The following is a 14,653-nucleotide window of genomic DNA, read 5'->3' on the forward strand; positions in this document are numbered from 1 at the left end:
GGAAGTCTGTGACCCACTCCTGTGTCCCTTGGTTTTGGTTTTTCCCTGGCACCTCAGGGTGCTCTAGACTCATCCCTATATTTCCTGCTCTGTCCTGGAAATAGTTGTTTCTCCAGAACCAGGGCCTGTTTTGAGAAGGAAACAGCAACAGAGCAGAATCCTGTTCGTGCTTTCTAGAACATTCCACACCGGCAGTGATGTGGGCTGCCTGGGAAGACCCAGAGAGCAGGAGGAGTGCTCTTGGCCTTCTCAGGGAACACCTGAATCATTTGCATCATTTTAAAGTGTGGGAACCAAGACCTCAAAGGACACTGGTGCATGGTGTCATCTCAGTGATATCGGTCCTTCACCCTTTCTTCTTCCTGGTCCCCTCACTGCAGTTTGCTGAGCTTTGCATGCGCTTCCGCTTGGAGGATAAATGTAGGTTTCCAGTGACAGATCATCAGGTATTAGGGCCCTTTGCTGTAAGCTCAGCTGCAAAGAGCAGGCAGCCACACAGTAGGAGAAAGATTAATTTTCTAAACGTGTTTCTGTAGACAAGTTTAAGCTTGAGCCCAGTGGGCATTGGGCTCTGGGCAGGCGGGGCCCTCTGGCCTCCATGCCTCATAGCCCACCATGCCCCTGCCTATTGCTGTGTGACCTCTTTGGGGTGGTTTAACCTCTCTGAGCCCATCTACCCAGTTGGTACTAAGTTAAAATAACCTATTTGTGACCATCAAAAAGGCTTTTGTAAACAATTAATTAAGCCATCAGCGCAGGGGACCGTGGCATCTGGATGCTGGCGCAATCTCCCTCCCTCGCAGGGAGACAGAGGCCAAGTTAGGAAAACCATACCGGCTCAGGCAGTGTTGACTTCAGGTGACGAGGAGATGAGGCAAGTTGGGAAGGTCCCTTCTCACCAGGTCTCATGTCCCCTCTTGCCCCCCAGGACCGAGTCTCCACCGTCCCCAGCAGCCTGGAATGGGTAATGGTGTTAAGGAAGGCACGGTGCGATTGCGTGAGGATGCCGAGGCCATCCTGCCCACACCTGTCTCCTCAAAGGCAAGTACCCGGCATACCCACGACCGTTCTCATGGGTCCCTCCTCCTGTGCGTGTGACCTGTCACAGGTCACTCCCCACATACACTGGGGTGGGGCTGCATCAGTGTGCGGCCATGGCGGAGAGGCACTGACCACCTCATTTTTGATGTGATCCAGCCACTGACCACGTTGCAAGAAGCCAAAACCTCACCCAAATTGGCTAGAAAGTCAGAAGATGTCCCCGAGCCCCTTTTCTCTCTCAGATTTGCAAACAGGAAAGAATCGGTAAACTCAGGGCTGGCCGAGAGGGAGGGCCCTGCTGGCAGGGTTTGCTCTCAGCTCTGGAGTCGAGCTCCGATTCCACCCTTGGATTGAAGAAAAGCTATATTCCGTCTTAAAGAAATTGGATTAGCCCCATCCTTGTTCACCTAGAAGCCAAGAACAGTAGAACAGAAGTTCTCTCAGCCGAAACTGAAACACAGACTGACCCAGCCCCACAAGGAAACCCCCCCTTCCTCCAGCTCCCAGGGCCTGGCTCAGGTGCCCTGGGGCAGTTCTCAGAGTCCACAGGCTCAAAGGCTGAAGTGGCGTCATCATCCCAACTCTCCTGACTATTCCCAAATTCTGGGTCACCCTGAGGAGCACCAGGCAGGTGGAGGACTGGTTTCTGGGTCAGCGTGTGGGGCCACCATCACCAAGTCATAGGAGGCAACGAGGGCCAAGCCTACAGCAGGCACGCTGTTTCTCCCCGTGTAGTGAACTTCCCAGCAGAGCATGAAGGAGATGCTGCCGCTCTGCCACCTGGACGGATCCTGGCAAAAGGCCTGTGCCCATCGTATACCCGGGCAGCCAGCACCAGTCTTCCTCCTTTCTGGCCACACGCCCAACATCTGTCTTGGTCTGCTTGGCCAGCCTAATGCAGGCGCTCACCCTACAAATCGCATTTCTTTGGTTAAGAAGCCCAGTGTCTTCTTGTGGCGTTCGCGGCCATTTGAGCCTCTGTAATGGCCCATCACCTCTCTGTCTGTGCGCCACCTCACACTTCATTTGCAGGCTCCCTCCATGCAATAGACATGGACATGCTACAATAGACATGGACATGGTAACCACCTGGTGATGCCTGTGCTGAGCTCTCCAAAGAATAAAGTGTCATACCTGAACAAGACCAATCCCATCTGATCTCGGAAGCTAAGCAGGGTCAGGCCTGGTTAGTACTTGGATGGGAGACCACCTAGGAAGACCAGGTGTTGTAGGCATAAAAAATAAATAAAAAATAAGGTATTGTAAGCTAACAAGGTCCTTGCAATCTGTGAGGTTAACCAAAGGTTGCCTCGCCTAAAAAAAGAAAGAAAGAAAAAAGACTAAAGTGCCATAGTCAATTAAGAGCCACTGGAATCCTGGGCTGGGGGCAGCAGCAGCAGCCTCCTCTTTGAGCTGGGAAGTGGGCCCACAGCAAGTCCCAGAGCCACCCCGAGGGCAGGGTCTAAGGATATGTGTGTTCCAGATGCACAGAGCTGGCCTCGGGGCCGTAAGAACTGCAGACTGTACAAGGACACAAGACTGAGGAAGGACACAGAAAGGGCGTACCGGCTTTCCCTCCAGCAGACTGTCGTGGGGCGTTCCCTCTGCTCACAGCGGGCATAAGCAATCTCATGGGTTCACGGAGAAAAGTCTGAGGCAGGGAGCTCATGCCAGGAGCACCAGGGAGACTTCCAGCATCTGATGTCTACACCTCTCAAAGCCAACAGGACCAGATGACCAGAGCCTTGCTGTGTGACCCAGAAAAGGCAGGAGTCCCTGGTGACAAGCCTGTGTGAAGCAATGAGCAAATCGAACCCCATGGTGAAGCTTGGCCTCTAAAACACGGGATGGTGAACACAGCCGTGGAATTTTTCTATTAGGAGTGGGCTCGGCAGGCAGAGGGGGTAGAGGCCTATGGGGACGGTAGCCGGATTGCGGGGCACAAGGTCCCTGGGAGCATTTGGGACACTCGAGAGGATCTGGTAGTGGGACCTGGACCAGGAAACCAGAGAGACTATCTGGTCACTGCAGTCAGGACAGAGCCCAGGCTCAGGCCAGGAGTGTGGACAGATTCAGGACCCAGCCCTTCATCACTGGGCCACCCACTGATCTGAGCAAACTCAGGGGCTCTGGGCCCTACCACGTCCACTCAGACCCAGGCTGCCAGTTGTACCCCCCGAATGTCCTCACAGCCCCCCCGGTCACAGCCTCTGCTACCTCCATCTTGATTTCTGCAGGATCCACCTCTCCTCTGGTTACAGTGAAAATGGCCCATCCACCTCACCTGCTTCTCCATGTCTCTCTGGGCAAAAGCCAGCCTCCTTGCGGGGCCCCCCACCCAAATGGATGACGGTGTGCCTTTGAAGATTTATTTCTTGTCTTGCTCTCTCCATAGACTGATGGCCCCATGGGGGATGGGGTCTCATACATACCCCAGCCTGCAATGCATGTCTCCAGGCCCCTCAGTGCGCCTGGTCCGTGTGGGACTTCATGGATTCCTGGGACCATTGAATGACCTGCCCGTCGCCATCCTTGCTCATTGCAGATCGAGGAGAGATGGGGCGCCTCTAGTCCAGGACATTCCAGAGTGCTCTCCACAGCTGCTTGTGAGAGTCAGCTGGAAATACGGAGATTCCAACCCAAGGAGACTTCTCAGGGCTCATACGGATATGCAAGGGAAGGAAGGAAAGAGGGCTGTGCAAGGGGGGCGTGGGGAACTTTAAGAAGACGAGGAAAGTGCTAGCCCCGAGGCTGGCCATCGGGGCACGTGATGCAGGTCAGCCACTGTCACCATTATCCTCATTTTGGCACTGGACCCTGAAGTCCTGACAGAAAGAGGTGGAAAGGGGACGTGCCGACAGGGTCTGCCTGCCTAACACCCCCTGCCAGCGCCCTTCCCCCCCACCCCACCCCGCGCACAAAGGCCTCGTGACTTTGCCTGAGACACTGCAGTGTGCGTGAGAGTCCAGCACACAGGTGGACGGAACCAAGGCATGCACGCGGGAAGGCTCAGGGGTGCCTCGTGTTTGCAGTCAGTCCCACTGTGGCTGCCTCCAAGAACACAGAACCTCACGGGTTAGCCAAGACAATGCGTCACCTCTCACATGGATGGTCTCTGTCACCTGAGAGGTTTTCACTGTGTCCTGTGAAGATTCTGGCCCCTGGACCCACCACTGCTCTCCCAGGGCCTCAACACCCAAACCACTGTGCATCTCTCGGCCCTGGACCAGCAAAGCGGGGTTGGAGGGGTGGGTGGGGGGAAGTATTCCTCTCGGTGCCATCCCCAGCAGAGCAGACCCCTCCCATACCTCTCCGATGACAGACTGTATTTGTGTGTTTCTTGCAGAGCGATCACAGGCAAGTTCTCAGCTCCCTCCTGTCTGGGGCCCTGGCTGGCGCTCTTGCCAAAACGGCAGTAGCGCCCCTGGACCGAACTAAAATCATCTTCCAAGGTAAATGCTGTCTGTCCATCTGTCCTGTGCAGTAGAGTTGCTTCCAGGCAGTCACCCTCCTCCTCCACAAACTACACTGCAAATTGGTTTTTTAAATGCCTCCTAAATCCACTAGAAGCCCTACTAGCGTCCTGTGGTGGTTGTCACACAGTACCACACACCATGCAGCTTAGAACAGGAATTTACTTTGTCACAGTTAAGAGGACAGAAGTCTGAAATCAAGGTGCTAGCAGGGTGGTTCCTTCTGGAGGCTCTAGGAGAACCTTCCTGCCTTTTCCAGCTCTAGGTGTCCTTGGCTTGTGGCCACATCACCCCAATCTCTGCCTTCCCTCAATGCCTGTGTCCTTTCCTCTTCTTATAAAGACACCCCTCATTAGATTAGGGCTGACCTCACCCCCCAGTACAACCTCGGTTTAATTGAAAGACATCTTCAAAGACCCTGTTTCTAATTACGGTAAGTCACAGGGACTAGGGGTGAAGACATGGACATGTCTTTTGGGGGGCACAGTTCAAGAGACCAGCTCCCTCTCTCCTCAAGGTTAAGCAGGCACAGGGTCCCTGAAGATGAGGCCTTTCCATCCTGCAGGCAGTGACCACGCACGCTTGGTGCTGGACAGGAGGATGCTCACAACCTGTGACCCTCGCCTCTTAGCCGTTTGGGAGGAGAGGCCCTCTCCAATTCCTTGAGCTGGTCCACCTACCCTCTTTGTGCCTCAGTTTCCTCATCCATACAATGAGGACAATAACAGGCACACAGCTGAGCTCCCCTGTGTCAGCTGCGTTGTTAGCTGGCAAACAGTCTGTGTAGCGCCTTCCAGGGAGCTCCGTGTAACTCTGAAGGCAATTCGTATGCACAAACGTCCACACACACCAGAGTGCAGGGGCATCCCAGGAATACAGCAGAGGCTCAGGAAGTGAGGCGGGGAAGTCTGCAAGACTGAGCCCCCTCATGGCCCATGTTGCTGGATTCTTGTGGCCACCATGGCTCCAGCCCCTGATGACAGTGCACCAAGGAGCAGGGGAGTGAGCTGGGCAGCAAGGGAGGGTGGGAGAGTCAGGTTAGGGGCACCTTTACTGGGCCATCAAGAAGAGAGGGCAGATCCCAGACAAAGACCACCCTGGCCTTGTCCCAGGTGAGCCTGAGCCCCCGGACTGGTCCCTACATGTCTGTGACACCTTCCTCAGAGGGATTTGGTTGGAGTCCAGCCTGGTGTGAGTGCCGAGTGTTGACCCTCCAGAGGCATGTCATCCTACAGGGCCCCTGTAGAGACCATCACTGTCCTGGGGTCAAATGGCAGCTCAGACTCCTTCCTGGAGACAAGTTGGCATGCAGAGGGGCCTGGGCACAGGGTGAGGAGGTTCCTGGGAGGGGAGTAACCCTGCTCAGGACACTCTGCTCTCAGCCTTTGGGGGCGGGCTGCTGTCACTCTCCAGCTCAGGCCAGACCCCTGCAGTGGGAGTCACACAGACTTGGGGTGGGGGGTCCTGTCCTTCACATCTAACAGTCTGTCTTATTTTTTTTCCAGTGTCTTCAAAAAGATTTTCTGCCAAGGTGAGTCACTAGATCACCGATCCCTGGCTGTGGGGCTACCCGCTCGCTGCCCTACCCGGCTGGCAGGAGGCGGTGGCGGCCTGGGGACAGGGGGAGTAGAGAGACGCTTTTCAAGGTTCTTTTCTGCTTCGGTTCCCTCCAAACTGGCTCCTGGGAGCCTGGGTGACCGAGGCCTGCCTGCCAGGCCCCAGGCCTGGGACCACCTGTCCTGGCATGCTGAGCTCTGGTCACAGTACATCCTGGGAATTGACGGGAGACCCTGTATCCTTGGGGGGACTTGATGTTCCAAACTCATGTTTTCATATTCGATTTATTTTTAAACAGAATACGTATTAATAAAGAAAAAGGATATTTTTAAAAGCTAGGCTACTAGATGAACACCAACAAAACATCTTCTGCTTGGGGTTCTGAGCCTGCTTTGCCAACCTAATCTCCCTGCTGGACAAAATGGGCAGAAGGTGTTCGCGGGAGGGGCAAGGGGGAGGGGCGAGGAAGAGAGAGGAGGTAGGTGGAGGCATTGACCTTGCCCCGCGCCCCCGCCCTCTCCCCCAGGAGGCCTTTCGGCTGCTCTACTTCACCTACCTCCAGGAGGGCTTCCTCAGTCTGTGGCGCGGGAACTCGGCCACCATGGTGCGCGTGGTGCCCTATGCCGCCATCCAGTTCAGCGCGCATGAGGAGTACAAGCGCGTCCTGGGCCACTATTACGGCTTCCGCGGAGAGTGAGGCCCCCTCCCGCACCCCCAAACCTTCTCAACTCCCTCCTGTCCCCTGCTCTCCTGTCTTTCTTTCACACGCTCACCACATCAGAACTAAGGCCCCAGGAGGGCAGGTCCCCGTCATTCATTGATCAGATCTCAAAGTGATGTCCACCAAGACACCCCAGCTCTGCCACCAAGAAGCTAGCCCACCTGTCCTTGGGCCTCCTCCCCGACGCTCATACCTGTGGGCCGTGGGCTGAGCCTCTCTCCTCTGGGCCTTGGGGTCTCACCGTCTGTCTTTGCCCCGCCCCCCACTTTCAGAGCCCTGCCCCCTTGGCCCCGCCTCCTCGCAGGGGCCCTCGCAGGAACCACAGCCGCTTCACTTACCTACCCCCTGGACCTGGTCCGAGCGCGCATGGCTGTGACCCCAAAGGAAATGTGAGTCCTACCACGGTGGCCCTCACCAGCACTGGGGACTCTGTGTCTGGGGAGGCCCCAGGTCGGTTCCCTTCGTCTGACTTTTGGGGTCTGAGTCTGGGCCTCTGCGTCCAGGCCAGCGGGGAGCTGTAGTGTCAACACTCCACCCCCTAGGCCTAGTCTGGTACAACAAGGGCGGGCCAGGCATGCAATCCTGAAGCTGTTCTAGAAAGTTCTCTAAGCCTGAAGGTCGGTTCTGCTTCTTTCCAACTAGTCTTCATTTTGCATTGGACATGGATGCATTAAACAGGTACAGGAATGAGAGGGCTGAGTACACGGATGATCCCTGTGGTGAAAGTTGAATATGGCCTTGGACACCCATTATAGCTCTCCAATGCCGAAGCTTTTGCCAGGTGTTTGTTTATGTTCCTTAAAGATGGGAAGCATCAGCATCCAGACCTGCCCCCACTGCAGAGGAGCCTGGAATTAGTGAGTTAAGGCCAGTGGCTCCTCCCTGTACGAAGCCCCAGCCCACCCGCTGGTTGCTCTGTCCTGGCAGGTACAGCAACATCTTTCACGTCTTCATCCGCATCTCCCGGGAAGAGGGGCTGAAGACCCTCTACCACGGCTTCACGCCCACCGTGCTGGGGGTCATCCCCTACGCAGGGCTGAGCTTCTTCACCTATGAGACGCTCAAGAGCCTGCACAGAGGTGAGGAGGGGGGGGGGCAGCACCCTCAGTTCACACGGACCTGGAGACCCCGCACTAGGACCCCTGGATCAGGCAGGCTGGGGGCTGAGGGTCTGATTCAAGAGAAGGCACATGACATCAGGCCACTCCTGGGGAACTTGAACTCACTCCCTTAAATGCCTTGCTTTAAGAGCAACCTTGTGAAGTTCAGCGTGTTGCCCAGAGTGTTGGCAGCCACTCGTACAACCACAGGCACCTGCCCAAAGCCGACGCGGGTAAAACCCAAGTGGAGGAGGAGTGCCCGCTTGTGTTTTGGTAATTCTGAGAGTTTTGAAAAGTACAGGGAACACTATAACCACCCCTCTCAATGCCGGCCACATCCTCCCTGTGGTTGGAAATACTTGTGCATTTATATGTGGCAGGAATAATGTCTCATCTTGTTTCCCGGTTATAAAAAGTAAATGGAGTGGAGTCACCTCCTGCGCCTCCGGGCAGTGCCGCTCTGCCTCAGCCGTTGTTGAGCCCATCCTGCTGAGTTCCATGGCTCTGTCGCATCCTTTTAGCTGTGGGGAGGGGTGCATTTAGGCCGATGGCAGATTTTCTGCGATCAGCAGACATCCAGGAGTGCCTGCTTGTGCAAGGGTCCGGTTTCGGTTTTATTCTCCTGGCCGCTGCACTTGCCCTGGGGCCCTGTCCCCACATTCATCCCATGCGTTGCTCGTGGTTAAGTAATGTTTTGCCTGTGTGGTGAGTGAACAGCAGTGTGTCCCCATTTTTAATTCTTAGTTTTAAATTTAAAACACATGTACATGTTTAGAGAAGCTCTCTTATCAGTCCCTTTGGACCCAGCAGGCAGCGCTGGGTGTTCAGCCTTGTGTGTGTTTGCTCTCAGGCCCCTGTGCGGGAGCCGGGGCGGAGGGCAGGAGGGTAGTAGGGAGAAAGTCATGGACACTTCGATGTCTTACTTTACTAGAGGGAATACAGGACTCATTCGACCGGAGTTCACTCTAATCTTTTAGAGGTGGTTATATTTTTCTTTGTGCTTTTCTGACTTAAAAACCTTTTATTTCTTTAAAAAAAAAATGACCTGGAGGTGAGGAAGGGGTCCTGGTGGGAAGGCTCAGGGAATCCAGTCAGGTCCTGAAACTCAGGGGCAACACAGTACGGGCTTGTGTAGGTGCACAGAGAGCACCTGTGGGTACTGGTGTGTGTTCAGGTACGGGGGTGCGCTCCCCAGCGGCGCCCTCACGGCCCCTCCTGGCCCTCCCCGCAGAGTACAGTGGCCACCGGCAGCCCTACCCCTTTGAGCGTATGATCTTCGGAGCCTGCGCGGGCATCATTGGGCAGTCCGCCTCATACCCGCTGGACGTGGTGCGGCGGCGCATGCAGACGGCCGGCGTCACAGGCTACCCACGCGCCTCCATCGCCTGCACACTGCGTACCATCGTGCGGGAGGAGGGCGCAGTGCGCGGCCTCTACAAGGGCCTGAGCATGAACTGGCTCAAGGGCCCCATTGCAGTGGGCATCAGCTTCACCACCTTCGATCTCATGCAGATCCTGCTGCGGCGTCTGCAGAGCTAGGGGCCTTGCATTTGGCAGCTCTCGGGAAAGGGAGCCGAGCTCCAGCACGGGGAGGACTGGAGCTCAGAAGCGAGCGGGTAGGGGGTGCTTGGTTTTACCCCGGAACCATGTGTCAAACAAGCAGGCGGGCCAGAGGGGCTGGGCCCAGAGCTTCAGATCTGGGTCTGAGAGGAGAGCCAGAGGCCCTGGAAGTGCAGTTTTGGGATGGGTGGCTAACCGCCTCTCTTCCCTCCTCTCCGGGGCTGGCGCTGCCTCGCAGAAGTATCCCCTGAACGCCCTGATGCTGGAGTGACCAGCGCCTCCTGGCACTCTGTGTCCTTGGACACGCTCCTGAGTCTAATGACCCTGTCCCCACTGGGCTCAGAGCCAGACTCCGCCTGCCCCTTGTCCTGGGTCTACACTCAGGGAGGGGGAGCTGGACAGTGCGGGAGAGGCCTGGCCTACCCTGTCCATGATGGGACCAGTCTCCTGCTCAGCTGTGGCTACAAATGCAGCCTCTCACTCACCCCACCCCCGTCCTGCCTTTATGGCTCCCTCCAACCCCAGAGCCTTCTGCTCTGGAGCAGCCTTGCCTGAGAGTATTAACCTGATCCTGACTCCACACCAGTATAGGGAGCTGGACTGGTCTTCCCGCTGTTGCCAGCCCCTTGGCAACACCCATGGAGGCGGGGCCTGAGGCGCTGACCCTCTACCCACAGGGCTGTCTGATGTCCTTGAATGAAGTGCGCGGAGGTGGCTGGCAGCCACGATCTTCCCCAATGGGAACTTCCAAGATGGTGTATGTGGCCAGGGGTGGGAAGCTCAGAAGAGTCAGGGGACCCCATGGGAACTGGTCTCACAGAGCAGTTCCCAGATCCCTTGGGTATCACAGGGATGGAAGAATGCTCATTTCCTAATGATGTTTGTAGTTTATTGACTTTGTTTTTTCAATTTGGCCAGCCCTGGGTCTAGTCACGGTAAACTCTGACTGCTCAGATCTGGTTCTAGGACAAGGTTGGCTCTACCCCACCGTCTGTGAAATGACCTGGGTGCTCGCCCCACACACATGTCTAGTTGCGACTTTCATTTCTTCCCTTCATTCTGTTCTGTCTGTTCTTGCCTTGGACTTGTGTCTGTTCTTGCATGTGTCCATCAGCCAGCCCCAGTCTCATACCCAGACTCTTGTCCCCGGAGGCCCAAGTAGCCTGTGATGACTGTCCTATTGGGTGAGCGTCCCACCTCTTCTCCCTGCCTTGCCCAGTGCGCGGGAGAGGCAGGGTCACCCCTCACAGAGACACGGGACGGGGACTCAAGAGCCCCAGGCACAAGAGAGCAGCAGGGACTGGGGGTCCACCCCAGGCAGGTGAAACCAGGTGACTGGCTGGGCAGCACCCTACTTAGGACCGCAGGCTGGGCAGGAGTGGGAGAGTCCCCCCGGTCCCGCTGGACCCAGTGTGCTTCCCCAGGGTGGCTCCCAGTCCAGTGGGCCTTAGCAGTGCCACCCCATTCCTCTAGTGCCACACACAACTGGACAGGCACCCTCCGCAGTCACACCCCTCCCTACTGGCCGCCTGTCCTGATCTGGAGTTATTTTGATGCCATGAAGACACTTTGTTTATATATAATGTTTATATATTTTAAAGATTTGTGCCAAGAGAGTATATTTAATAAAAAGTAAAATGACTTTTTCTCCTATCCACGTCTCTTTCCTTAGGCTCTGACCCCAACCCCACCCACCCACCATGAACCTAAAATAGGGTTGAGGTTATTTTGACAGATTTTTTAATAAAGTCGCGAGTAAACATTTTAAAAATGTAATTAAATTGTTCATTTATACTATGATTTTCTAGGAAATGCAAACTGCCCAGAAGAGTTTACCCAGTAGGTGGGCCTCCTAGTTCCTTCTGCGGAGGCACCCCCATGTACCGGTTCATTGTATGTCCTTCCGGAGATCCCGCGCATACATACTTGTACCTTCGGGGACATCAGTCACAATGGGCCACTGCCCGCCCTGCGGGCACTGCACCAAAATCCCCACATCTCCCTCTCCTGAGCCCTGTGGTCTGTTGCGTGCTGGGGGCTCCCCTTCACAGATGGCTGAGGCCTTTGGTGCTGAGTGTCCCCATCTTCAAGGGCAGGAGGGCGAGGCCACCACTGGTCTATCACAATGGCCATGAAAGAACGTGCAGGGTGCACCAACCAGAGGGGGAAAGCGAGAGCCTCGCGTGGGTGGTAAGCAATGCGCTATTTACTTAGTTACAATTTAACCCCATTTATTTGCTCATTCCTGGGCTAGCTTTTTGTCATCAGGAATAACGGTGTGACTGCCAGCCTTGCTCCTGCACCCATGGGTGAGAATCTCCCAAGATGTGTCCCTGAGGGACCAGCCAGCCAGCTGTGGAGCCACCAAAGCGCTCCCCGGCATGGTCATGCCAATGCAAGTGCCCACGGGCGTTGTGCAGGGTTCAGGCCACACCCTGGCTAGCACGTGTGGTGGCCTCTGACTCCTGCCTTTCTGGGATGCCATATGGTACCTCCTTGCTGTTTTAGTCGCATCTCCCTGTGATCCCTCAGAAGGCCTGGTGTCTCTTCGTGATTGTTAGCTGTTTATTTCCCTCCTCTTAGTCATTCTGTACACTGCAACCCCAGGCAGCAGGCGTGGAAGGAGAGGCAAGATGCTCTTTAGTGACATGAGCAGGAACCTTGTATTTTTGTGTCCCAGCAGGCAGGAATGGGTGTGACACCAATACACTGGAGAGAAGCAGCTGCGGCTTCTTTCCCCAAGCCCGTGGAATCAGTGGGCCTCTTGCACCTCCAAGGAGGGGTGAGTCGAGGTTCCCAGACTTGTGCGCACCCTGGGATCTCTACTTGAGATAGGCAACGTCATAGGTGATGCCGCTCTGGCTCTCAATGTAAAACATTAAAAAAAAAACAAAAAACAAAAAACAAAAAAACATGCCGTGGAGCCATGGGGAGGCAGGTGGGAATCCTGGAGAGCAACTAAAGGGAGGCAAAGCCCCTGTCTGTGGTGTTGGGGAAAGCACCTCCCAGGCCTGGGGATTCCCTGCAGGTGTGTCAGGCAGGAGTCTAACAATGGGGAGCCATCAAGTGTTTGAGCAGATGAGGGAGGATGGTAGGGGGAGCTCAGGCAGGGAGCCAGGCTGGGGTCTGGGCAAGGTGATAGAGGCAGAGTCCGTGGGCTGAGGAGGTCTCAAAGGACCAAGAAGCCCCTGCCCCAGGGCCCAGGCTGGGCACCCACCTTCGACTCAGGAGAGACCAGACCCACTCGTTTCCTAATTTGTGTCTTCCTAGGAAATTGTCACTTCCAGATGACTTCTAATAGTTCCTAGTGTTCCCTTAAGATCTTATTGTCTCTGCCTTGGTTATGACTCTTCTGCCTTCTTACCAAGAGGGACCTAGGTCCCAGCTACTTTATCATCTGGGCTGTCATGGACGGATGTTTATTTCTTCCCCCAAATCCCTGTGTCGAAGCCTGAAGCCAATGTGGTGTTCGGTGGGACTTGGGGAGGTGCTTAGGGTCAAATGAGGTCATTAGGGTGGGGCCCCCATGATGGGGTTGGTGTCCTTACAAGAGTCACTAAAATGAGCTGGCTCACCTCTCTGCCCTCTGCCCTGTGAGAAGCATTATCTACAGCCCAGAAGTGGGTCTTCCCCGAGCCCCACTAGCACCCCGATCTCAGACTTCCGGCCTCCAGAACAGAGAGAAATCAATTACTGTTGTTTATCAGCCACCCAGTCTGTGGCATTTTGTTACAGCAGCCAGAATGGGTGAAGCCACTGGCAAAATGGTCCTTATCTAAGTCGGGGCTATATCGCTTTTCCTAGCTCCATTCCAGCGAGTCTGCGTGGCAGGTCTGGGTTTTTCTCTCAGAAGCTGGGCACCCTGGGAGGATCTCATGGTCCCTAATCAAGGTGGCCCCTCAATTAGGGAAAGAAGGGTCTAGGGTAGGGATGGAGTCTCTCGCAAAGCCCCCCTCTGCCATTGGCCAAGCAGGGTGGTGGCGGTGGGGGTGGGGGTGGACATTGCCAACAGGTTTCCCATTGGTCTAGGTATGACAAGAAAGAGGTTAGCAGGAAAGATGGAGCCGATGTGACTGAGGGGTCGGACATGCGGTACTGGACATGTCGGCTGAGCTGAGTAGGAAAGCTGGGATTTCCTGACAAACATGAGAGGGGAGGCTGCAGGGGGAGGAGAGGAGGGGAACCCACAGGGGTGGCCAGGGAGTTGAGTGACGACCAGGTGGCAACCAGTGGGGGGGACACAGCGGGGGCAGGACGAGGCCCGAGGACTCGGCAAAGTCCCAGCTCGAGTGGGTGACCCTCAGGTTGTTTCAGTTTGTCAGGTCTTGTCTTTGCACTGGTTTTCTCTTTGGCTGACTTCTCTTGAGGCAAAAGTTTGATTTGTTTTGGGGTTTTCTTTTCTCTTAAATTCTCCTTTTCAGCTGGTTTGGAAATTATAGTCTGTCTCCTGTGACGCAGGGCTTCTCGGCATTGGCACTGCTGATGCCTGGGGCCGGGGCATTCTGTGTTGGGAACCGTCCTGGGCACCGTGGGGCGTCGAACATCTCTGGCCTACACCTACCAGATGCCGTTGGCCTCTCCCCCGGAAGTCGTGCCAACCAAACATGTCTTCAGACATTTCATTGTCTAGGGTCCCTTTCAGCCAGAATCATCCCCTCCCTTGAGCAGCACAGATGTGTGGTGGTTGCCACTGATGTTGTCAATTAACAAAAACTAATACTCACCCTCCCTCTGAAAACTCAGGATCTTGACCACCAGCTCCCATCTCCCCTATTTTTGACTGTGGTTCTACCTTATTTTTCTTTCTTACATTCTTTTTGTATGTGCGAAATGTGTAACGAAGTCGGTAAATAGCTGTGTGATTTGCTGCAGAGCAGTGGGAGGTGTACCTGTCGCCATTCTTCCTGCATTGGCTGTCCTATGAGTGCTGCACCCCACTGTGCCTATGCCTGACATGTCACTGCATTGCTTTTGTTTATGGTGGTTGTACCTTCCTGTGTTCCTAAGCCACACGACACTGAGATCCAGAGCAGAAAACATGCACAGCCGTGATTGAGTGAGGGGACAGGTGGCCAGAGGCGCCGCTGCCGGAGGAGCTGTGCCCAGTGGGCCTGGGGCCACTGGACGTCAGCTCACAGGGAGTCCCTGATGACTCTTGAGGTGCTATAGGACAGTGCAGGGAAACAGTGCTCTCTCACCTT

At 55.3% G+C, this 14,653-nt stretch overlaps 1 protein-coding gene across 5 annotated transcripts in view; it reads left to right on the forward strand.

The window, feature by feature from the left end:
- SLC25A42 (solute carrier family 25 member 42) overlaps nucleotides 1–11,094 on the forward strand; it is a 32,211-nt gene extending 21,117 nt beyond the window's left edge. For all 5 annotated transcript variants that reach the window (XM_016132394.2, XM_016132396.2, XM_016132398.2 and 2 more), the window contains 7 exons: nucleotides 929–1,041; nucleotides 4,388–4,493; nucleotides 6,020–6,045; nucleotides 6,598–6,764; nucleotides 7,065–7,181; nucleotides 7,720–7,871; nucleotides 9,124–11,094. In XM_016132394.2, coding sequence (XP_015987880.2) covers nucleotides 929–1,041; nucleotides 4,388–4,493; nucleotides 6,020–6,045; nucleotides 6,598–6,764; nucleotides 7,065–7,181; nucleotides 7,720–7,871; nucleotides 9,124–9,431 — 989 coding nt within the window. In that variant the 3' untranslated portion in view covers nucleotides 9,432–11,094. The remainder of the gene's footprint in view (nucleotides 1–928; nucleotides 1,042–4,387; nucleotides 4,494–6,019; nucleotides 6,046–6,597; nucleotides 6,765–7,064; nucleotides 7,182–7,719; nucleotides 7,872–9,123) is intronic.
- Nucleotides 11,095–14,653: the final 3,559 nt, after the last annotated feature.

The sequence above is a fragment of the Rousettus aegyptiacus genome, unplaced genomic scaffold (assembly GCF_014176215.1).
Source record: "Rousettus aegyptiacus isolate mRouAeg1 unplaced genomic scaffold, mRouAeg1.p scaffold_m13_p_16, whole genome shotgun sequence".
Taxonomy (NCBI): Eukaryota; Metazoa; Chordata; class Mammalia; order Chiroptera; family Pteropodidae; genus Rousettus; species Rousettus aegyptiacus.